General features: G+C 41.7%; 2 protein-coding genes across 2 annotated transcripts; both read left to right on the forward strand.

Moving 5' to 3' along the window:
- Positions 1-968: 968 nt before the first annotated feature.
- On the forward strand, positions 969-4,565 carry CMQ_5256 (short-chain dehydrogenase/reductase; the record flags this gene model as incomplete). The annotated part of the gene is made up of 8 exons (XM_014319001.1): positions 969-1,464; positions 2,786-2,931; positions 3,385-3,601; positions 3,670-3,716; positions 3,779-3,913; positions 3,963-4,165; positions 4,226-4,373; positions 4,443-4,565. 8 exons carry the CDS (start codon positions 969-971, stop codon positions 4,563-4,565), a joined length of 1,515 nt encoding a protein of 504 aa, XP_014174476.1.
- A 3,456-nt stretch (positions 4,566-8,021) lies between these two features.
- On the forward strand, positions 8,022-9,151 carry CMQ_5349 (NADP-dependent alcohol dehydrogenase; the record flags this gene model as incomplete). The annotated part of the gene is made up of 3 exons (XM_014319094.1): positions 8,022-8,304; positions 8,372-8,801; positions 8,854-9,151. The coding sequence occupies 3 exons, from the start codon at positions 8,022-8,024 to the stop codon at positions 9,149-9,151; spliced, it is 1,011 nt and encodes a 336-aa protein (XP_014174569.1).
- Between the last annotated feature and the right edge of the window lie 14,931 nt (positions 9,152-24,082).

The raw sequence follows: 24,082 nt of genomic DNA on the forward strand, positions 1-24,082 counted from the left end.
TCCTCTATAGTGTGCCCTCTCCTCCTAGTTAATCTGCACCCCGGCCATGTAAATTGCTTCGACGGCCTTTAAACCTGTGATAACCTGCAGATGCCTTCCCGCCCTAACTTGCCAGCTTACATTACTACCCTTAACTGTTCCAGCCTAGGCTTCCACTTTAGCCGTCTTCCCTGAATATGCCAATTTTCGCCTATCGTGTGGTTAGGTACTCCGTGCTCCGTACTTCCGAGATAAGCCAACGTGTACAGACCCTTACTAAATAGGCGGATCTAGGGCACTACATGCCCCAGAGTACATGAGTACATGAATCTTCCCATCCTGAGCCACAATACGTTACTTCCAGCCCATTTCGGCCTGATTGATTCAACAGCATCTCTTATACGCGGCCCGTGCCTTAGCTGTTGCCTGACTTATGAAGTAGTCAGTTTTATTTCGCTCATATAAGGTGTATCATTTCCCCCGTCTCATGCACGATGTACGGAGTACCGTATGGTACAAATAGTGGCCAGATGCCACTCCGATTGTCCTTGTCTGTTCGCCCTATCTTAGGCCTTTCCTGTGTCTTTCCCTTGTCTTGTCGTGTCAAATTATGGGTGCCCAGTGAGCTTGTGTGTATTGTTATGGTTGGTTACTTCCGAGATATGCCGACGTGCATGAGATCCCATACTAGATAGCGCCCTGCGCCACACAGTACATGTATTCTTCCATTACACGGAACGACCGCGTACGCCCCTCCCATGTCGCTCTTGATGTATTCCTCTTGGTCTTCTGTTCTCGGCACCACTTTCTACTCGCTACTTCACCCTTCTGTCCTTCTCCCATTCACCCCCCGTTTTCAACTGTCAACTCAATAGCTTCCAAATCCCTGGGCGCTCGTAATGCCATCGTCACTGGTGCATCTCGAGGCCTTGACGCCGGTATTGCGCTCCAGCTAGCCAAGCGTGGCGCCAACGTTCTTCTGACTTACAATGCCTCGAGCACGCAGGCAGGCTCTAGCTACAACGCTGCACGCCGACCATGACATCGATACCTTTGCTGTGCGGGCTGACGGCGCCGACTGCGACTCGCCAAAGCGCATCGTCGATGCTGCCGTCAAGCGCTGGGGCCACATTGACATCATTATCAACAATGCCGGTACCTGCGACGACAGCCTGCTGGCTGACCTCGCCCACGATCTGTGGGACAAAATCATGGACTGCAACCTGCGTTTTCCTGTCTTCCTCATCAAGGAGGCCATCCCATACTTTGGCACGGCCCTGCGCATCGTCAACATTTCCAGCGTGCTCGCTCGCATGGGCAGCGCCTCCACGACCGCTTGCTTGGCTAGCAAGGCTGCTCTCGAGGGCGTCACCCGTGTCTTGGCCACGGAGCTGAACCAGAAGTACAACGTCGCCATCAATTGCGTCAATCCCGACCCTGTCGCCACCGACATGTGGCTGCGCGACACCAGCCCTCCGTGCCGAGGTAGATGACATGGCGAAGAATACTCCAGCTGCGGCTCACTTCGCCATCCCCGATGACATCGCTCAGATCGTCGCCTTCCTGTCTAAGAAGGCTAGCCGCTGGCCCACATGAAACACCGTCAATGCAAACGGTGGCCTTGATTTTGTGTAGAGGATAGTTCACGTTCATGTCTTACACGTCACGTCAATAGATTAAAAAATTAGATGAGAAATTTTCGAAAAGAAGTGATATGTGCTCAGCATTGCATTGTGCCTAGGGTATTTCGACTTGTAACGGTACAGGGTCCTCGTTGCTCGGTGCTTGGTCTCCATGAATTCTTCGTAGTCGAAACAAGTTCATATAAACGACGGGGTAGGCAGCATATCTACTTCTCGCTGCTCGGTTCTGGTGCCAATGATATGTCAGAGATTGCTTCAAGGATTCTCAAAAGTCTGCAGTTCTATCGGGAGCCTCTGGATGGTACGTGCACTGTCAAATACGAATGCGTAACCAAGGAGTCCGACCAGGCATGCCACCTGATTTCTCATGACATGTACACGGGCTGTCCCCCAGGAGTATGTAGAAGTGAGCGAAGCTGCAGGGAATTCCATATCCTTTGCAACAGATATGCGATAATGACTGGAATGTAAGATATGATGAAAATGACCACGAACATGGTAAAATATAACTTGAAGGCAGTCAGGACGTGTTTTTTCGTTAGACTAAGAATGATTTCCTGCGCAACAGAAATAGACACAATGAGGAAGAAAATGGAAAGTCGGATGACCAGAACGATGCAACACCCATATCTATGACATCCGTAGAAGCCCGTACATGCTTGTCAATCGGAAAAACTCAGCTGCTAGGGAGCATAGAACAGACGTGCTTGGCTGGGGGGGCACAAGTGATCACGATCACAGGACAAAGGATTTGAATCTAACCACGAGAATTATCATTTATTCGTTTTTTCGGTTTATCGATTGCCGAAGTTTTTATCAGCTTTCCCCAAGGCTAAATCAGGGAGTATAAATCGAACCTCAACCGCCCGGGTTAATGAGCCTGTTGTCTCTTGCATAGCAGCTAAAATCTGGCTTTACTCAGTCCGCTTATTGTCTCAAAAAACCAACATGTCTCTTCCGTCTCAGCCGCCATTTAAAGCCATTATCATTGGTGCCGGGTTCTCCGGTCTAGCCATGGCTTGCAAACTCAAACGCTCATTGGGCATCGATGACTACTGTGTTTATGATCGCAATGACGGAATTGGGGGGGCTTGGTGGACAAACACTTGTGAGTTTTTTAGCTAGCTGCTTGCGTATCACATCTGACAAAGTCTTATGGGCAGATCCCGGATGCGGCGTGGATATTCCTGCTGTCTGTTACAGCCTTTCATTTGCCCCGAACCCTGGTTTTACGCAAGTCTTTCCGCGCCAAGCCGAGATTCTGAACTACATTGCAAAGGTCGCATCGGACTACGGAGTAGACAAACACGTAGTCGGACGAACCGAATGGAAGGGTGCGACTTGGCAAGAGCACACTAGCACATGGCTAGTCTCTTTGGAAAATCTGACGACTGGCCGATCCTTCGTCCGAGAGTGTTGCATTCTCATATCGGCCGTTGGTGGGTTTGTGAACCCAAACGAATCTTCTCTTCCGAATATGCATACGTTCCAAGGACAAGTCATGCACACGGCAAAGTGGGACTGGAATATCGAGCTGCAAAACAAGAACGTTGCAGTCATCGGAAATGGAGGCTAGTCACTTCTGGCGTGGATGTGCCAATCGAGGACATGGGCAGCTGACTTTTCAGCCTCGGCCACACAACTCATTCCGGCTATTGCAGGAAAGCCTAGGCGACTGACACAATTTATGAGGGTAAGGCAGCAATTGCAAGAGTCGAGAATTGAGCATACACGAAAATTAACAGGATACATCTCGTGGTAGACTCCACACCACATCGTCCCAAGCACCAATTATGGCATATCTCTACACCTGAAGCTCGCCTTCCGATTTATTCCCGGACTTTTATTCCTCGTCAGGATTCTGACTTTCGTCTACATGGAAGTCACCTTCTTTTATTTCCGGACGACCGAAGTGGGCCATCGGAAACGGGTACAAGCACGAAAACTAAGCACCGAGTACTTGCAGAGTAAAGCGCCTGGTATGCCTAGACCTAGAACCTCGCTTATCGCTACTCAAACTAGTAATATATACAACTAACCTTGTTAGGAAAATATTGGCAGCTTTTGACTCCGACGTTCGAGTTTGGATGCAAGGTGTGCATACGTGTTGCCTCAAAATCAACTGGCCTTATCATCACTGCTGACGCCAGTTTCAGAGACGCGTGTTTGACCAAGGCTATGTGGACACACTCAACAGACATGACGTCCGTCTGACAGATGAGCGTATTGTCAGAGTGAAAGAGCACTCCCTTGTTACAAATTCGGGAGAGGAAGTTCGGGCCGATATTATTGTGAGTTAGAAATAGCTTTTAGAAGCATTGCTACTGCTGACTGCTGCAGATCCTTGCCACGGGCTTCTCCCTGACACAGTACAACGTACACGTGCAAGGACGAAACGGAAAGACTCGGGATCAGCACTGGCAAGAATACGGCTGCAAGGCAACTTTCAAGTCTGTCGCCATGCACGACTTCCCCAACTTCTTTTACGTTTTGGGACCCAACTCCGGCCGACTGCATACCTCAGCTTTGCTCTCTATCGAAAGGTTGCAACCATTACAGCTGTCACAATCAATAACTAGCAGCGCTGACGTGTCGTGAGTTAGCTTTGTGGACTTGATTGCCGCCGTCATTAGGCCAGTTCTCGAACAGCGAGCATCATGTGTACAGGTCATGCACACCAGCGAACAGGCTTACACCAAGGCTCTCCATTTGGCCCTTAGTGAAACGGTTCACGACAGTTCTTGTTCTAGCGTAAGTCCAGATTAGCGCCCCAAACCTGAAGACGGATGTAACGAGCAATCTGACCATCATGCCCTGCAGTACCTTATCGACAAGCAGAGCGGCAAGAATTGGTTCGTTTACCCGTGGGACACCTTGCAGCTGTGGCTGACGACGCATTGGAGAGTTCTGCGTGACTGGGAATATGAGCCTGCGGGACTGTGACAAATAGACGGGTGATAAGACAAGATGTGATGTGGCGAGCTGCGTGATTTGAAGTGATGTGATGGGAAACACTATTGGATTGTCGGTCTTAGGATCCCTCCCGGGACCATGCACTTTTTAGTTGGTTTATGAAATTTGTAGCTTTCCCGATAACTAAAACTACAATTCAGCCTAACTTTGGCATAAGCACTAGTTTTGTTCCCGCTGTTGCAACGCTAAATCTTTGCGCCCCAATCCTGCGTTCTGGGCTGAGCCGAGGGCAATCCAGCCAGCCTCCCGCTTTCCTTAGCATGCATGAGCTGATCCATTCGGAGTACAGCGTCTCTTTTGGCCACCAATTGACTAATACCGCGTCCGGTCAGCAGTTCTCCAGGCATACATGTGCCACACCACTCATATCGCGAATGCAATCTCTAACACAACGTGTCTCATGTCGCTTCACACTGCTTTTGACAAGGCTAGTCGTCTAAGCTTTTTCGCGTCAGCCGTTCGTTTGAGTGTCTGACATTTGAGGGGGTAATCGTAATCTTTGCTCTGTTTTACAATCACCACTAATGCTATGTCTCGCTCTTGTAAGGGATACAGACCCGATACGTCCCGACTTATGCTCCCACGAGACCATTAATGACGCTTCGTAATTCAAAGAAATTTGGCGGTGCCCGTACGCTTTCTACTTTCTCATGCTACCCGCTTCAATTCCTGTCAAAAATGTATTTTGCATCCGGTGCCTCAATTTTACGCGAGCTGGGCTTGCTAAGCCTATGCCTGTCGCTAAGCTCGTGGACTTTTACAATATGGGTCAAGTTAGTTGCCGGCATCATCATCGTTACTCTTGCAGCCTCGGTCTTTTTATTTCTAGTACTTGCTATCCGTGTTTTGATGAAACCTCGTACACTTACTTGTCTGCCAGACAGCAACCAAACTGTCCTGGGTCGCCCTCTCTTTTTTACGGCTACGATGACCCACACACGGGTTTCGCCTATCAAGAATCAATTTAAGCATCGTATCTTGTTCGTTGGTATACCTGTTGGACTTCGTGGCCGAATTGGGGACTTGCTCTCGGTGGACGAGCAATGCCTTGCGGAAACCCCTGAGTGCTCCGACGCCTTTCCAACTTGGAAATCTATTTGTTCCTGGTTCAGTGCATGGTTCAGCTTCGATACTCAGCGCTATCTACATCTTGGAGATAATCACTTGGGACTACAGGAAAAGCTTCATCGGTTTCTAAAAGAACATGTATGAAAAGGCAGTTCCATCAAATATATTCCAATGATTTGCTAACATAAATACAGAACGAGGACCCAGGACAGTGGCCGTATGCTTACCTTCTAAGTGCTCCCAAGTTTATGTGGTGGTCTCGTAGCGTGGTTTCATGGTGGTATCTATACTCGCCCGACCGAGAGTTGACTGCAGTCATCACAGAAATCAACAACTCTTTTGGCGAGAAAAGAAACTTTCTATACCCCGTCGAGAAGATTTCCGCGGCTCGGCCTATCAGCGAAGAAGGCATAATCGATCGCGCATCGAGCACGATATTTCTATCGTCATCGCCAACGACCACAGCATATAAAAACTCCTTTCCGAAAATTCTTTTTGCCACTCCATTTGACAAGGTGGAAGGTTCGATTACGGCACGGTTCAAAGACCCCTTGCAAAGAAGCTCGTGGTCACCTACCACATCAATCTCAATAACTACGGCCACTGGGCCCTCAGGAGACCCTAGGCTTGTGACGAGAATTTCGTGTCAAGGAGAACCCATTGATCCGATGAAGGCCACCTGGAAAGAGATGATAAGGCTTTTTCTTTGCTGGACTTGGCCTGGACTTTTGGCTACACCTCGGATTCTTTATGAAGCCCTTAGACTTCAGAACTGGCTTCGACTGATGAGAATGATGGATAAGCCCGAAATCCGAGCTGGAAGCATCCCCCGTCATGCAAGCAGGACAGAAATGTACAGGCAACTCTTTCTTTCAGCCTCTATCTGAAAGAAAATCATGCTGACTTTGTTCTGTAGGAATTTTGAATCAGTTTTCATGAAATACGTGGAGGCTTGCGTCAACTCTTATCCTGAACATGTAAATCTGACATACGTTCCGTCAAAATCCATTTCGAACAATTCCGTCTTTTTTGTCCAGCCAGCAAGTCCTGAAAGAGATACTAAAGGGGCTCAATGTCTGACCATACAGCCTTTGGATCCTGGGTTTTACTCTCGTTTTATGAACTACACCGATCCCTGGGTGGGATTATCGAAAGAGCTGAAACCAGCTGGTGCCGAAGCAGATGAGAGTGCGTCTCCATTACTAGTATCCAACCCTGACCTCTTGAGAAGGCTCGTGGTATCTCAAACCAATCAAATCAGAAAGAGGGTTTCGGTACCAAAAACGTTTGCTAGACGGTTTATATCCTGGATACGGGGCCCCCGTTTTATGGACTCATTTGTCTTTACAATAGATTCCTCCTCCCTTCAGTCCGTTTATTTCTTGTCTTTGATTCGCAACTGGTTCTTTAAGCACTTCTCGTTGAGCGGTTTCGGTCTTTTGGGCTTTTACACATTTATGGGGGCGGTGGTTGTCCGACTGGTTTCCATAAGACTGGTCGTGTTCATCTCCAAAAACATTGCGGATACCTATCTGAGAGGACTGATCACCGCAAGTCTGTATCTCGTAGCTTTGGCTTGTTTAGGCCTGGGCGCTTGGAAATTTTAGATCAGAGTAGTATCGATGAAACGCTAAATCATCAAAACTCCCCTAGTCCCCTGAAGTCTCCGCCGGCAGACAGCAAAGATTATAATACGATCCGTACAAAGTACGTACACTGCTCGCTTGCGCGTAATACGCTTGCTTTCCCTAATGTGACCCTAAAATGGAGAATGAAAGATGCGGTACTTTTGTGCCACCACTTTCGCCAGCCGCTCCCGAAAGAAGAAAAAAGAACATCATGGAATGATTTAGAGAAGTAAAAAGTGAGCCCACTAATAACCACAATTTGACAAAAAGTTGGTCGGTTTCAAGTCGCTTCGACCCGCTACTATGTATCCCTCAAAGTCGACGCCACTTTTTCTTTTTCGGCATTATTCCTTTGCACAACTCACGCCAACTTATACATATTACGAGTGCAGAGTACTTTACTCGTATGTCTATTTTCCTTTTACATATGTAGTAGTACTCCGTATCTGATTATTCATCCCGAGTGGCGATTTCTGCGTAGTATCGGATTATTCATCTAGATCGAGCCTGGTCCGGTGTCGTACTCGATTATTCATCACAAGTCGACATAACGCTGATTCTCTACAGAGCTCCCGTTCTCGTGACGTTGTCGTCCCAGGTGCGAGAATACATGGAGATCTACAAAAGTCAGACACAAGCCGCAGTTCTACCGGAAAGATGACCTTCACCTTGTGCGTGCATAGCAATTCGCAATTCCCATTATAGCAAATCATCACCACCACATCTCAGCATGAGCATCACATTTGACGTTTTCCGCGCTTCGAAGGAGGGAAAAGTTGTTGCCGACAAAACGACCCGTCCTCTACGGCATAGCGAAGTTCACATTGAGATCACCCACTCCGGCATTTGCGGGACAGATGAGCTCTACCTGCATTCGGAGATGGTCCTGGGACACGAGGGTGTCGGGATTGTGAAGCAGATTGGCGACAGTGTCACGTCCGTCAAAGTCGGAGACCGTGTCGGATTTGGATATTTCCGCAAAGTGTGCGGCTTATGCGACAACTGCTGCACAGGTAAACCTGAAATTGAAGCTACAGAGCCGATGCAGGTGGCAATGGGTGTTCTGACTGTTTTCCGTAGGCTGGGACCAATTCTGCAGATCTGTTCGTTTTTACGGCACGAGCGACTACGATATCGGTACATTTGCCTACGGTACTATCTGGGATGAGAGCTGTGTCTTTCGCATTCCCGACGGCTACAGTTCCGAGGATGCCGCGCCCATGATGTGTGCCGGCTCCACAGTTTGGAACTGCCTCCAGCAATACGGTGCCAAGCCGGGCGATCGTGTTGGTGTGATGGGTCTCGGTGGACTGGGTCACCTCGCCATCAAGCTGGCCGCGGCCATTGGCTGCCAGGTTGTCGTCCTTTCTCGCACCGAGGAAAAGAGACAAGATGCCATGGAGCTTGGGGCACATGAGTTCTATGTTGTCAGCTCGTCTGAGGGAATGGAGAATATCAAACCCTTGAAGCATCTTCTTCTCTGCGGCACCTCGGATATTGACTATGCCGCGTAAGTCAACATCAAAGACACGTGGCCTGTATAACGCTAACAACCCTGTCAGTTACGTGAAGATCATGGACACAAACAGCATTATCTTCCCCATATCGGTGACATTCAAAAACCCACCGATGCCAATTCTTGCCATGAACATGAAAGGCGTTCGCCTTCAGGGTGCGCTGGTTGCATCTCGGCAAAACCTTCGTGAACTTTTGGAGTTTGCAGCTCAACACAAAATCTCCGCTACTGTAATGAAGTACCCTTTCACGGAAGACGGGATTGAAACTGCCATGACAGAGCTCCGAGAAGGAAAGGTTCGATACAGAGCAGTTTTGGTGAGGGATACGGGGTCTGAAACTTAAGCTCCTTTGATCGAGCATTATATGACCTTGTAGGCGCAGTACACTAAAGTGGATTAGTAATCTAGCATGTATATAAAGGTACGGCACTTGAAAGTGCCGCACGTCGTATATGCACAAACTTTGGCAGACCCTTACATTTCTTCAACACGATTGAGATCGTTTTCGATGGAGTACGAAAGCGGGGTGAGGGCATAATTTATACAAGTTCTAGGCGAAGACTTTCGGAATCTGGGCTCTGTCCCGGCTCTTGCCGAAAATGTATCTACATTTCTCAGGGCAGTCGTGTAGTGCCGAAACACTTATCTACGAAGCATCGTAGTAATCTCGACCTCTTTCGTGGAACTGTGCTGTCGCTTTCGTACGTCGATTAGGCGTGTCAAATTCGTGTCTTAGCGTATATTTTCTACTTAGGATCCCTTGCTGCTTTGACCTATAGAGTAAGTGGGACCATAGGGATTTAGGCCACCCCCCCCATTTGGGCCACCCAAAAATCGTGATAATTTAATAGCATCAAAAAAAACAAAACAAAAAAAACAATTATAGCAATTGAAATACCTGACCAAATCATGCAAATTATATATCATTTAGAAGCTCTCCTTTAAAGCTATCGCCTACTTTAATTACTTCTCTTCCTGCGGCGGCCTAGCTATTTTATATGTTCTTAATTATAGCGTATTTTAAATTTAAGCTTATAACTATAGCCTTTCTTTTCTAAAGCTGTAGGCTTTTAATCGTTGCCTTTAATACTTTTATTTTTCGCTTAAATAAAGTGCTTTTAACTATTTTTTTGTTAAATGCTTTATAAATAAGGCTTTTAAAATAAAAGCTGCCTTAAAGATAATATAGAATGTAACTATTAAAGGTGTACTTAGGTAGGCCAGGTAAGTTAGGCAGGCAAGAAGGTATCTTCTTAACAGGAGGAAGCAGCCGTATATTCAATAGCTAATTCTTGCCTCCTGCACTCTAAGGGAGTGCGGGAGGCGCTCTTTATCGTAGGCGCACCTCTGGCGCACCAAGTGCGCAGGGCAGGCGCGACCCCGTTTCTACTTGGCCCGTGCGCTAGCACGTGCTGTGGCCTGTGCGCAGACTGCGCCACGCAGCCTGCGCCACTAGCACCGCTTCTAGTTTACAATGTGCATCTAATACGCTGTGCGCATACTGCGTACGGCTTGCGCGTGGCCTGCGTCGGTCTCCTTCCTAGGGCGGCGTTACAATTGCTCCCCTTCTGTGCCTAACTCCTCTAAGGTAGGTCTTAACGAAAGGCTTGCAGCCTTTGTTCCTAGTAGTAGTAGTGCTTGTCCGTTTGCAGCGGCCTCTTTATGCTTGCTAAGATTGCTATTAAAGGCGACTTAAGGCGCCTTTAGTTCCCTTTATTTAAGAGGTTAGTCCTAATAGTTAAATTAGATTATTATAGGGTCTAGCATCCGGTTACTTCTTCTAGAAACAACAAATTCGTCTTCTAGTAACAACATAGCTACTCTTAATTCTAACGCTTCTATGCCTATAGTAAGCGCCTTTAGCACTCTAGTACCCGCTACAGCCCTAGCCCTTACTCCTTAACACTCTCTACTCTCTAGCTAAGGTGCTAGTTCTAGCCGCGTGCAACGTGCGCGCAAGGCTTACGCTAGCCTAATTTGTTGTTCTGCGCGGATGTAAGGGTATTCCTATAAAGGGCTAGTGTGCAATGCGTAGTTACAAAGGCTTAACTAGTTTATACTGTTGTATTAAGACTTTAACTTAACGAACTATAGGAGACTAATAGGCAAAGGCCTGCCAGCTAATATATACGTAGCTAGAAGATGCGGTATAGCGCAAACCTAGTAAGGCGTAGCGCAGCTAAGTAGCTATGCTAGTTCTATATAACGTATTAAGATAGTTCGTTAAGTCTGCCGCTTAGTAAGCAACTAGTTGCTAAACCGGTGCGTGGAGACGCGTGTATAGAATACCCTTATACTATCCCCCCCCTCCCTAAGTAACGCCCTCGTTAGCCTAAAGGTGTATACGCGGCAGCCACTTGCTTGTTAAAAAACCTCCCCTTATAAAGTTAGGAAAAAGAGTTAAGCGCTCTAGGTTATTAGCTATCGCTAAGCGGTCGCGGACTGCTTGCTTATACGACTACATTTAAGTAACGTAGAAGCGCATATGTACTGCTTAGTCTATAGCGGCAGTAAACGCTAGATCTTACTTAATGCATAGGTTGTCCTGTTTGTTAAAGCTTCTTAAAAGGCGTGCAGCTTAGATTCTAGTTAGAGAACGCTTAGGTTGCTGCTAATAGGTGTTGTAAGAGGGCTAGCCTTAGACACTAGGTGTATAGGGGTGTAGTATACGCTAACTAAAAACGGCGGCGTAGGGCTTGCGACTTCTAACTACTAGCAGGGTAGGATAAAGGCAATAGCGGCCGTTTGTTGCCTGCTAATTGTAGAACTATCGCCTACTAGACAGCAAAGGCGGTCTGCCGCTAGGACGTCCCTTTATTTAATTTTAAACGTTTCTTACCTTGCTGTTAAAGCAAGGTTAGGCGAGTTCTTAAGACGTATTTAAACGTCTAAGAACGCGGCTTCTTTGTTACTTTAAGGTATAAAAGAGCGGGTGTATTCTATAATTTAAGACGAATTCGTCTGCACTTATAAGATTGCTTTTACCTCTTTAGCCCTTTTTTCTTTAATCTTACTTACGTAGTAGGTTAATATAATAGTTTACAACTTTACAAAGTAGCTAGCTAACGATTGCTTATAGACAATGTCTAACTAAAGCCGCTTTTAAGTTCTAATAGACTTTTTTATAAATATAAACCTTATAAAACGCCCTTCTTAGGCACACGCACTATCTCTTAAGAGTGTAGGTCTTTACTAGCACAGCGTTTGCTAAGCGATAGCTAACCTTATAGTAGGCTTTATATCTAAACTACGTTCTTAAAGCCTATCTAGACGTCTACTACAAATTCTTATGTATAGCTACGCTAAAGAACCTAGCGCGCTACGTTAGTTATATAGCTAACAATACATTATACTTACTAGTAAGTGTATTAACTTGTGTGCGCTAGTAGCCGATTGCTAACTAATAGCTTCTTAAAGAGATTAAAGGCTTAGCCTAATACATTTAAGAATTTCTAGCCGGCACGAACAAGTTGCTACTTTAGCGGATAACGGTTATTAATATTGTTATAGCGCTAGGCGATTGCGCGGTAATCGCCTAAAGGTTAATAGCCTTAACGGCGGTAACTAAGAAACTTGGCCGCGCCTTATAGAAAGATAAGTTAAAGCCCCTAGCGACCGACTAGCGCTCTTAGCGCGAACGTTTTAAGACGGCATAATAGGCTGCATTACGCCTTAGTGTTCTTTACTAGTACTAGCGAGAGCTAAAGCTTACCTTAACGCTTGCATAGCGGTTGGCAAAGGTAGCCTAGCTCTTACTACTAACGTCCCTAGACGTAGGCATACTATTATAGGCGTAAACCTAAGTTGCCACTACCTTTAAAGTAATAGTAAGTCCTTTAATCCTTATTATTAAGTTATTACTAACTTGTTACCTAGGCCAATCCTTATTCTATTATACTTAGCCCGGCCTAGCGCGCTATAGCTATCTAAGCCGGCTATAGCGGCACGCTTTACTATACTATAGGAGCAAAGGGGCTGCCTAAGCGGATCCTATAGACTATAGCGGCCCTAGTTAAGCTAGCCTAGATTAACTAGGTAGTAGTCTTTCTTTAGCCGCTGTCTTTAGCAGCGCTTAGCAAGCAATAGTCTTACGCTAAGTTACTAACCTTAGCTAAGCGCTAGCGTAGCGCTAAAACTATTCCTAGTGCTATAGCTAGCAGTAGTAGGGCAGTCGCGGCAGCTAGTAGTAGTAGTAAAGCAGCATCTAGTAGGAGTGCGCTAGCAGGTAGCTAGTTAGCAGCTAGTAGTAGCTATATGCCGGCTAGCAAAGGCTTGCCTAGCAGCAAAGAGAGGGTTAAGGAGAACGGTATTAAGGAGAAGGATAAGAGGGTAAAAGGGACGTCTATAAAGAAGGATAGTAACAAGTAGCTAGTAGCTAAGCAATAGCCTACTAATAGTATGTTTTAGGTTTATAGCTCTAGAGGGCGCCCTTAAAGCTAAAACAAGTAGTTTATAGTGCGCAATTATATAAGAAATAGCTAGAGTAGTTAACTAACAATTAGTTAGTATATAGCTAGCCGTTACTTTATAGTCTTTCTATTTCTTATAAGTGCGTTTTGTAGTCTTTTAATAAGACTACAACTTATAGCTAGCGTACGTTAAGTGCTCTTTAAGTTTCTAAGTATTATACTTAGCCGGCTAGCCTTTCTATTTTACTAAGAACTAAGTCTGCAAGCCCTTACTAAGGTAAGTAATAATGTCTTTAACCTTATACTCCTCTTAGTCTTCTACTATTTCTAAGAATAGAAGCTTTTTCTTATCTTTTACTATAGCAGTCTATAGCTTAAGGTAAAAGACGTAAAACACGTTGTGTTAGCGTGCGTACTACGATAGTAAGGCAACCTAATATATAACTAGGCCTAGCTTCTTTATAATATAGACGTGTAGAAAGGTTAGGTTTAGCTTCTTTAAGCCGGCTAGGTTTAGGTGCTTTATTAATAAACTTATAAATTCGCCTTTAACAAAGTCTTTATATAGGCGTTGCTTATTATAGCTCTTCTTTTGTTAGCAAATTGCTTTTTCTTACAACACTTCTAGCTTTTTCTAGACGGCCTATAGCTAACTAATACGCTCTTGCACGCCCTTTACCGCAGCCTTAGTAAAGAGGAAGTTGTTTATAAAACAAGGGTAGTATGCATACAACGTATAGAATAAAGAGGTTTTTGTTATAGTATAGCGGGCGTTATTATACGCAAACTCTGCTATACTTAACACTTGCGTCTACTAGTGTTGTAAACGACTATAGAACGTTTGTAGGAAGCGCTTTAAGGTTTAGTTAAGGATCTTAGTGCTACTGTCTATCTATAGGTAGTATGCTATTAATATTATTAGCTAAACCTCTTAAAGTTGCATTAGTTCCTACTAAAATTAGCTGGTAAATAGGCTGTCTCTATTACTAACGATTACTTTTAAAATACTAAACTTAGTCTTTATACAGTTATAGATAAGTCGGGCAACCTTAGCAGCTATAACTATCTTTTAAGTAGGGATAAACATGCTGTGCTTTGTGTAGCAATTAACTACTACTAGGATAGCGTTATATAGACAGCTGTCTAAGCTTAGGCTTAACCTAAGACTAGTTATAAAATCTATACTAATGTGCTAGAATAGCTAAATAGGCATAGGTAAGGACTAGAGGTATTTATATAGCTTATGCTATAGGACCTTATTGCTTATATATAACGAATAGTTTGCAACAAACGTATAAACGTTAGTAGCTATATCTAGCTAGTAGTACTTTCTAGTAAAGAGTTTTACGATTTTATAGACTCTTATATAGCCTACTATAGAGGAGTTGTAGTATAGACTAATTAGCCTTGCTTGTAGCTTGTTTACTAATAGGACGATAATGCAATCCTTATAAAATAAGGTGTTCTTTTTCTGCAGATAATAGGTATTGTTCCTCTAGCTTTATCTAGCCTTTGCAAACAGGTTGTTTAGTAATTAGTCTTAGCCTTAAGCGTTGCGAATAGTATTATATAGTTTAAGGGAGCACTAGGGTTATAATAGCAATTCTTAGCTAGTAGCAACCTGCGCCTTCTATACTAATAACAACAAAGCTCTTAGTATAAGGAGCCCTAACGACTAGTTTGCAATCTATAGCTTGCTAGGAAGCAAAAGAAGCATATTATTATACACAATGTTACCTTTTATATAGTCTAGTTAGCAGGACAAACTATCTGCTAGGTTAGTAAACTCTAGGCAGTGCTTAATCTTAAAGTTAAACGCTAAGAGGTAGAACACTTATTAGGCAATTCGGTTCTAGAGATTCTTTACTAATGCCTTAACGACGCTTTTTAGCGCCTAGTAGTTAGTTAGGACTATAAATAGGTCCTTTAAACCTTTTAAATAGTAACGCTAGTGCTTTAAGCTTTTAATAATAGCTAAGAGCTTTTGCTATCCTACTCTTTACTGCATCTTGCAGGCTGTTAGCTTATGCAAGTAGTAAGTAACTAGTTGCTACTTACTATTTATAAGCTAGAAGATAATGCTAGAGATAGCGTAGCTTAACGCATTTGTTTTTACCTATATAGGCTTTATATTATTATAGTAGTAGAGAATTATTACTAATGCTGTTTTTAGTGATTTAAAAGCAACCTTTACCTCTTTAGTTAATATAAACGGTTGCGTAGCGACGGCTCTATGCTTACGCGGCAGGCTAAGGCCTGTCTTTGTTAACTCTGTTAAGGCTTGTATAATGCAAGAGTAGTAGGAAATAAAGCGTCTATAGAAGTTTGCAAACCTTAGGAAGGATTGCATATCTTATACGCACTTAAAGGCCTTTTAATCGGCGATAGCTTTAACCTGCTTAGGGTCTATAGCTAGCTCTTTTGTAGTAACAATAAACCTTAAGAAATTAATTTCCTCTTTAAAGAATTCGCACTTCTTAGGATTTATATATAGCTGCGCGGCCTTTAGCTGCTTAAAAACTAATTAAAGGTGCTTTTTATACTTCTCTTTAGTCTAGGAGTAGATTAAGATGTTATCTAGGTATACCTTATAGACTATGCTTACTAGCCTTGCTAGTGCACGGTAGATATATGCTTAAAATGTGGCTAGCGCGTTAGTTAGTCTAAAGGGTATAACATAAAACTTAAAAAGCTTATATTTCGTTTAAAAAGCGGTCTTTTACTAATTAAAGGCCTTAACCTAGATTCTATAGTACGCTTTCTTTATGTTTACTTTAAAGAATACCTTTGCGCTATTTAAGTAATTTAATAGCTTACTAATTAATAAGAGAGAGTAGTAGTCTTTCTTAGTTACTTAATTTAAACTTTAGTAGTTAATGTATATATATAAAGTACTATCTTTTTTTAAGACAAAGATTACTAGGGCTTTAGCTAGACTATTGCTATAAGCAATCCGCCTATTTGCTAACAACTTATTAATAAAGCGGCGGAGCTTCTTTTACTAGGCAGGAGATAGTAGGTATAAAGGGCTATATAGCACCTTTACGCTATCTTTTAGCTTAATTAAGTGCTTTACGTTTGCTAATAAGGGTAGTTCCTTTACCTTATTAGTATTAAATACTTTAGTAAACAGTTGTATATAAAACAGCGGTTGCTAGCTAGGGTTTAGTAGAGCTAGATTATTGTCTATAGTAAGGATGTCTAGTTTATAAAGACTTAAATCTAACTACGTTAAGTAGATAGTAAACAACTTCTTACTATTGCGTAAGCGTTAGCTTATTTGCTTAAAGGTTTTAAAAACTATAATAGCGAATAACTAGGCTTGTTAAATAGTATTAATAATAACGCCTAGAAACCCTAGTCCTTTATAACTTAAGATAATATCTTTATAGTTAGCGCCTACTTAGTAAATAGCTATAAAGACTTATATTAATGCGTAAAAGACCCTATCCTTTATTAGCACGATAGTTAGCTTATATAGGCTGTAGGCCTATAGTGCTTTCCTGTTAACAAAGACTAGGTTTAGGTTTAAGTGCTGCTAAAGTAGCTTTAGACTAAGCTATTAAACAACCTTTAGGTTAACTACGTTTAGGTTAGAATAAGAATCTAGGTTTGCAACGACGGCAGCCTGGCGATTGCTAGGCGTCTATACCTTAGCTAAGGTATAGCAGCAAGGAATTATATTCTTAGTTAGCTACGCTAGTAGGGTTAATAGAGGGCAAGGCTTCTCTGTTAACCTTGCTAGTTTTCCTAGTTAAAGTAGGTTGCCTCTTAGTTGTTAAGCTTTTAAAGACTATCTTCTAGTTTTGCTTAGAGCTTCTTAACCCGTGCGTAGGTTTTAGGCTTAAAGCACTCCTAGGAGGTATGCCTGCTCTTACTATAATTCTAGCACTTTAACGCAACGTTAATGTTGTTTAAACTGCTAAGGTTAGCAGGTTAAGAAGTAGACTAACCTTAGCCGGCAACCGGTTATAGGCTTAGGTTGCTCCCTATAAGACTGCAGTTCTTTGTCTTATTATTGTCGCGGCGCTGTTTCTTTGTTAGCCTGCTAGCTAGCACGCTGTTAACTATAACCGCCCGCTTTTAGTCGTCCTGTCTCTTCCTCCGTTCTTAGCCTTAAGACTAATACTTTTTACAAGCATTAGCAATCTCTATTGCTATACTAAAAGACTTGCCGATAGTCTTGTTCTAATACTACTTTGCTAAGTAGTCGTTAAGCCCTTGCTAATACCTCTAGGCGATCTTGCCTGCCTGGTTAAAGGTGTTGCTAATCTTTCGTTGCAAGTGGTCCTATTTCTGCTAGTACGCTATCGGCGACTCGCCGCCCTGCCGAAGCGTCCAGCTTTCCTTGTAGATGCAGTGCATCTAAAATTTAGGGTTTAAGTGTTCCTAACGGATAAACGCGACGAAGTGCGTCTATATAGGGCGTGTAACTAAGGGTTTACTAGCGCGGAGTCGGTTGCAGTGCTTTCGCTAATTAGCCGCTAGTGCAGTAGTTAGCCGACTACCTGCCTAAATAATCTTTATGTCTTTTAACGCGTCGCTGCGTGTATTAGTGTTATAGGCGTCCTTTATCGTCGCTAACCACTCTTCTGTCTTTATAACAAAGGCACTAATTTCTAGCCTCCTAATACTGTATTATAGTAGCTTGTTGTTACGGTGGCGACTGATAGGCAGTGGCCTTATAACCCTTGCGGCTATAATGTTAGTTAGTGCCTTTAGCGTCTATATAATGCAAGTGTATTTATTGCTTTATAGCTGCTTTTTAGCTAGCAAGGTGTTGTTAAGCGGTAAGGTGTTATTAAGTAGCAAGGTGTTGTTAAGTAGCAAGGTGTTGTTAAGTAGCATGTATACTAGTCTTATTTCTAATTCGACAGACAGGGTTAGAGTGCCTATAAATGCTACGCGTAAGGTATAGCTACTATGCATTAGCGTAAGGGGTAGCATTAGCACGTCCTTAGCTTTTAATAGTTTGCGTGCTAATTGTAGAGTAGCCGCCCTATAATTAGACATTACTCCTTATAGAAAAAAAGTTAAAGAATGTAAAAGGCTAGTATGCAATGCGTGGTTACAAAGGCTTAACTAGTTTGTGTTATTATATTAAGACTTTAACTTAATAAACTATAGAAGATTAGTAGGCAAAGGCTTGCTAGCTAATATATACGTGGCTAGAAGATGCGGTGTAGCGCAAACCTAGTAAGGCGTAGCGTAGCTAAGTAGCTATGCTAGTCCTATGCAACGTATTAAGATAGTTTGTTAAGTCTGTTACTTAGTAAGCGACTAGTTGCCAAACTAGTGTATAGGGACGCGTATGTAGAATACCCTTATAGTCTATTAGTATAGCAATAAAGATTACTAATGCTTATAAGGAGTATTAGTCTTAAGGCTTAGAATAAAAGAAGAGATAAAATAACTAGAAGCAAGCGGTTATAGTTAATAGTATGCTAGCTAGTAAGCTAATAAAGAAATAGCGCTACAATAATAATAAGATAAAGAACTATAGTTTTATAAAGAGTAACCTAAGCTTATAACCGGTTGCCGGCTAAGGTTAGTTTACTTCTTAACCTACTAACCTTAGTAGTTTAAACAACATTAACATTGCGTTAAAGTGCTAGAATTATAGTAAGAGCAAGCACACCTCTTAAGAGTGCTTTAAGCATAAAACTTACGTATAGGTTAAAAAGCTTTAAGCAAAACTAGAAGATAGTCTTTAAGAGCTTAATAACTAAAAGGCAACCTACTCTAACTAGGAAAACTAGTAAGGTTAATAAAGAAGCCTTGTCTTTTATTAACCTTACTAGCATAGCTAACTAAAGATATAATTCCTTACTACTATACCCTAGCTAAGGCACGGACGCCTAGCAATCGCTAGGCTACTATTATTATAAACTTAGATTTCTATACTAACTTAAATATAGTTAACCTAAAGGTTGTTTAACAGCTTAGTTTAAAGCTGCTTTAATAGCACCTAAACCTAAACCTAGTCTTTATTAATAAGAAAGCACTATAGGCTTATAGCCTATATAAGCTAACTATTGTGCTAACAAAAGATAAGGTTTTTTATGCGTTAATACAAGTCTTTATAGCTATTTGCTAAGTAGGCGCTAACTATAAAGACATTATCTTAAGTTATAAGGGACTAGGGTTTCTAGGCGTTATTATTAATACTATTTAACAAGCCTAGTTATTCGCTATTATAGTTTTTAAAACCTTTAAGCAAATAAGCTAACGCTTACGCAATAGTAAGAAGTTGTTTACTATCTACTTAACGTAGTTAGATTTAAGTCTTTATAAACTAGACATCCTTACTATAGACAATAATCTAGCTCTACTAAACCCTAGCTAGCAACCGCTGTTTTATATACAACTGTTTGCTAAAGTGTTTAATACTAATAAGGCAAAGAAACTACCCTTATTAGCAAACGCAAAGTACTTAATTAAGCTAGAAGATAGCGTAAAGGTGCTATATAGCCCTTTATACCTACTATCTTCCGCCTAGCAAGAAGAGCTCTACTGCTTTATTAATAAGTTGTTAGTAAACAAGCAGATTGCCTATAGCAATAGTCTAGCTAAAGCCTTAATAATTTTCATCTTAAAGAAAGATAGTACTTTATACTTATACGTTAACTACTAAGGTTTAAATTAAGTAACTAAGAAGAACTACTACCTTCTCTTATTAATTAGTAAGCTATTAAATTGCTTAGATAGTGTAAAGGTATTCTTTTAGGTAAACATAAAGGAAGCATACTATAAGATTTAGGTTAAGGCTTTTAATTAATAAAAGACTACTTTTTAAATAAAATACAAGCTTTTTAAGTTTTATATTATGCTCTTTAAACTAACTAACGCGCCGGCTATATTTTAAGCATATATCTACCGCGCACTAGCAAGGCTAGTAAGCATAGTCTGTAAAGTATACTTAAATAACATTTTAATCTACTCCTAGACTAAAAAGAAGCATAAAAAGCACCTTTAACTAGTTTTTAAGCAGCTAAAGGCTGCGCAGCTATATGCAAATCCTAAAAAGTATAAATTCTTTAAAGAAGAAATTAATTTCTTAAGGTTTGTTATTACTATAAAGAGGCTAGCTATAAACCCTAAGCAGGTTAAAGCTATTGCTAAATAGAAGGCTCTTAAGTGCGTATAAGACGTGTAATCCTTCTTAAGGTTTGTAAACTTTTATAGACGCTTTATTTCCTACTACTCTTACATTATATAGGCCTTAATAGAATTAATAAAAATAAGCTTTAGCCTACCGCGTAAGCGTAGAGCTATCGCTATATAACTATTTATATTAACTAAAAAGGTAAAGGTTGCTTTTAAATCGCTAAAGATAGCATTTATAATAGCAACAATTCTCTACTACTATAATAATATAAAGCTTATGTAGGTAGAAATAAATACGTTAGGCTACACTATCTTTAGCATTATCTCTTAGCTTATAGATAATAAGTAGCAACTAGTCGTTTACTACTTACGTAAGCTAACAGCCTATAAGATGTAGTAAAGAGTAGGATAGTAAGAGCTCTTAGCTATTATTAAAAGCTTAGAGCATTAGCGTTATTATTTAAAAGGTTTAAAGAATTTATTTGTAGTCTTAACTAACTACTAGGCGCTAAAAGGCGTTATTAAGGCATTAGCAAAGGATCTTTAAAACTAAATTGCCTAATAGGTATTCTGCCTCTTAGCATTTAACTTTAAAATTAAGTACTGCCTAGAGTCTACTAACCTAGCAAATAGTCTATCCTGCTAACTAGACTATATAAAAAGTAACATTATATATAATAACGTGCTCTTCTTACTTCTTAGCAAGCTATAGATCGCAGACTAGTCGTTAAAGCTCCTTATACTAAAAGCTTTGTTATTATTAGTATAGAAGGCATAGGTTGCTACTAGCTAAGAATAGCTGTTATAACCCTAGTGCTTCTTTAAACTATATAATACTATTTGCAACGCTTAAGGCTAAGACTAATTATTAGACGACTTATTTATAAAGGCTAGACAAAGCTAGGGGAATAATACTTATTATCTATAAGAAAGGAATACCTTGTTTTATAAGGATCGCATTATTGTCTTATTAGTAGATAAGCTATAAGTAAGGCTAATTAGTTTATACTATAACTTCTTTATAGCAGGCTATATAAGAGTTTATAAGACTATAGAACTTCTTACTAGGAAGTACTACTAGCTAGACATAGCTACTAACGTTTACGCGTTTATTGCTAACTATTTGTTATGTATAAGCAATAAGGTCTTATAGTATAAGCTGTATAGATACCTTTAGTCTCTACCTATGCCTATTCGGCTATTTTAGTATATTAGTATAGATTTTATAACTAGTTTTAGGTTAAGCCTAGGCTTAGACGGCTGTTTATACAACGCTATCCTAGTAGTAGTTAATTGCTATATAAAGCATAGCATGTTTATCTTTACCTAAAAAATAGTTATAGCTACTAAGGTTGCCTAACTTATTTATAACTATATAAAGACTAAGTTTAGTATCTTAGAAGTAATTGTTAGTAATAGGGATAGCTTATTTACTAGTTAATTTTAGTAGGAGTTAATGCAACTTTAAAGGGTCTAGTTAATAATGTTAACGGCGTACTACCTATAGATAGACAGTAGCACTAAGATCTTAAACTAAACCTTAGAGCGTTTTTTATAAACGTTTTGCGGTTGTTTGTAATACTAGTAGACGTAAGTGTTAAGTATAGTAAAATTTGTGTATAATAACGCCTGCTATACTATAATAAGAACCTTTTTATTCTATACGTTGTACGTATACTACTTTTGTTTTATAGACAACTTCTTCTTTACTAAGGCTATAGTAAAGGGCGTGTAAGAGCGTGTTAGTTAGCTATAAGCTATTTAGTAAAAGCTAGAAGTGTTATAGGAAAAAGCGATTTGCTAATAAAACAAAGGCTATAATAAGCAACGCCTATATAAAGACTTTGTTAAAGGTAAATTTATAAGTTTATTAATAAAGCACTTAAACCTAGCTAGCTTAAAGAAGCTAAACCTAACCTTCTTACGCGTTTATATTATAAGGAAGCTAGGCCTAGTTATATATTAGGTTGCCTTACTATTATAGTATATACGCTAACATAATATGTTTTACATCTTTTGCCTTAAACTATAGACTATTATAGTAAAAAACAAGGAAGAGCTTCTATTCCTAGAAATAGTAAAAGACTAAGAGGAGTATAAGATTAAAGACATTATTACTTACCTTAGTAAAAGGTTATAAACCTAGTTCTTGGTAAAATTGTTAAAGGTGTACTTGGGTAGGCCAGGTAAGTCAGGCAGGCAAGGAGGTATCTTCTTAACAGGAGGAAGCAGCCGTATATTCAATAGCTAATTCTTGCCTTCTGCACTCTAAGGGAGTGCGGGAGGCACTCTTTATCGTAGGCGCACCTCTGGCGCACCAAGTGCGCAGGACAGGCGCGACCCCGTTTCTACTTGGCCTGTGCGCTAGCACGTGCTGTGGCCTGTGCGCAGACTGCGCCACGCAGCCTGCGCCACTAGCACCGCTTCTAGTTCACGATGTGCATCTAATACGCTGTGCGCATACTGCGTACGGCTTGCGCGTAGCCTGCGTCGGTCCCCTTCCTGGGGCGGCGTTACAATTGCTCCCCGGCTGGGCCGGCCACCCCTGAGGTTGGAAACTGCAAAGCGCTTGAGACCTTCGATCTATGAGGTGGAGGCGCTTGAACAGACGATGAAGCGCCCTTGTAGCAAAACAGAAATACTAGACGGAGGTAACTCGCTGTGCCTTAACTACTCTTTAGTTAGGAAGTCTTACTATTACTATATTAATATTATCTATAGGCCAGGTATCCTGTCTCTTCATGCTCACTTTACAGATATGTACTCTAGACATACTATGAGTGCGCTATTGCTTAACTACTATGTGCTTGCTGCGAGCCTCCCTGGCACACCTCTCCCTGCCGCTGTTACTGTTTCTGCTCCTCCACTCCTTCTTGATCTCTGGCTTTGCTGCTAGGTCCAGCCTTTACTAACTAGTATATGGCGACTTACGCTCGGCTAGCTAGCTGCTTGGTACGGAACGTTTATCGCATGGTGCTATACTACAACTACCCGGTGCTATAACTACGTGCCTACTGTGCCCCATTGGACTCAGAGCTACTGTGAGCGCTGTACTATCCCTTACCGGATGTTAGCAACTTAGCCTAGGACCGCTCCTCAAGCAGGCCGTGCCTAGGCCGCTGCCTAAGAAATATTACTGCGGATTTAACCGAGGGCTAGCTCAAACTATGGGGTGTTATAGTTTGCAAGATCCCCTTAGGCTGCCTTCTTTGCTCTTGCTAGCAAGGAAAAGAGACTACTGTAGCTAGCCTTAAAGGGCGCTACGGCTCTATGCTAGGGTAAACACAAAAGAATTATTAATTAGCTTTTGGGAGGGAGTCTAGGTAATACTTTAAATTGGGGGATTCAACACCTTACCAATGGCCTCTTACGGTACGAGTTACTTTCATCCTTGCCCCAAAAATATTTACCCCTTCCTTGTGGAGGCTTTTGAGCCCCAAAACTCAAGACAATCTTATAAAAAACACCAATACCACCCGGTTAACAAAAAGCCTTTTGTTCCCTTCTAAAAGAAAAAAAAAAAAAACTAAAGTTTGTTTATTTAAGTGGATATAATACCGCCTTTGAAAACGGCTATCTCCAGTGGGGCGCCGGGCGGGGGGGGAGAAACACCGTTTTAGATTTTTTTTTTTTATTAAAAGGGGAAACGCCCAGGAGTTGCTCTAACAACCCCGCCCCCCTAAAAAGGGAGTATTTTTTACCCCCGCGTGGGAACAGGAAGGCTTTTCTCTCTTAAATAACTATATGCGCCTGACCCC

Source organism: Grosmannia clavigera, assembly GCF_000143105.1.
Source record: "Grosmannia clavigera kw1407 unplaced genomic scaffold GCSC_132, whole genome shotgun sequence".
NCBI classification, from domain to species: domain Eukaryota; kingdom Fungi; phylum Ascomycota; class Sordariomycetes; order Ophiostomatales; family Ophiostomataceae; genus Leptographium; species Leptographium clavigerum.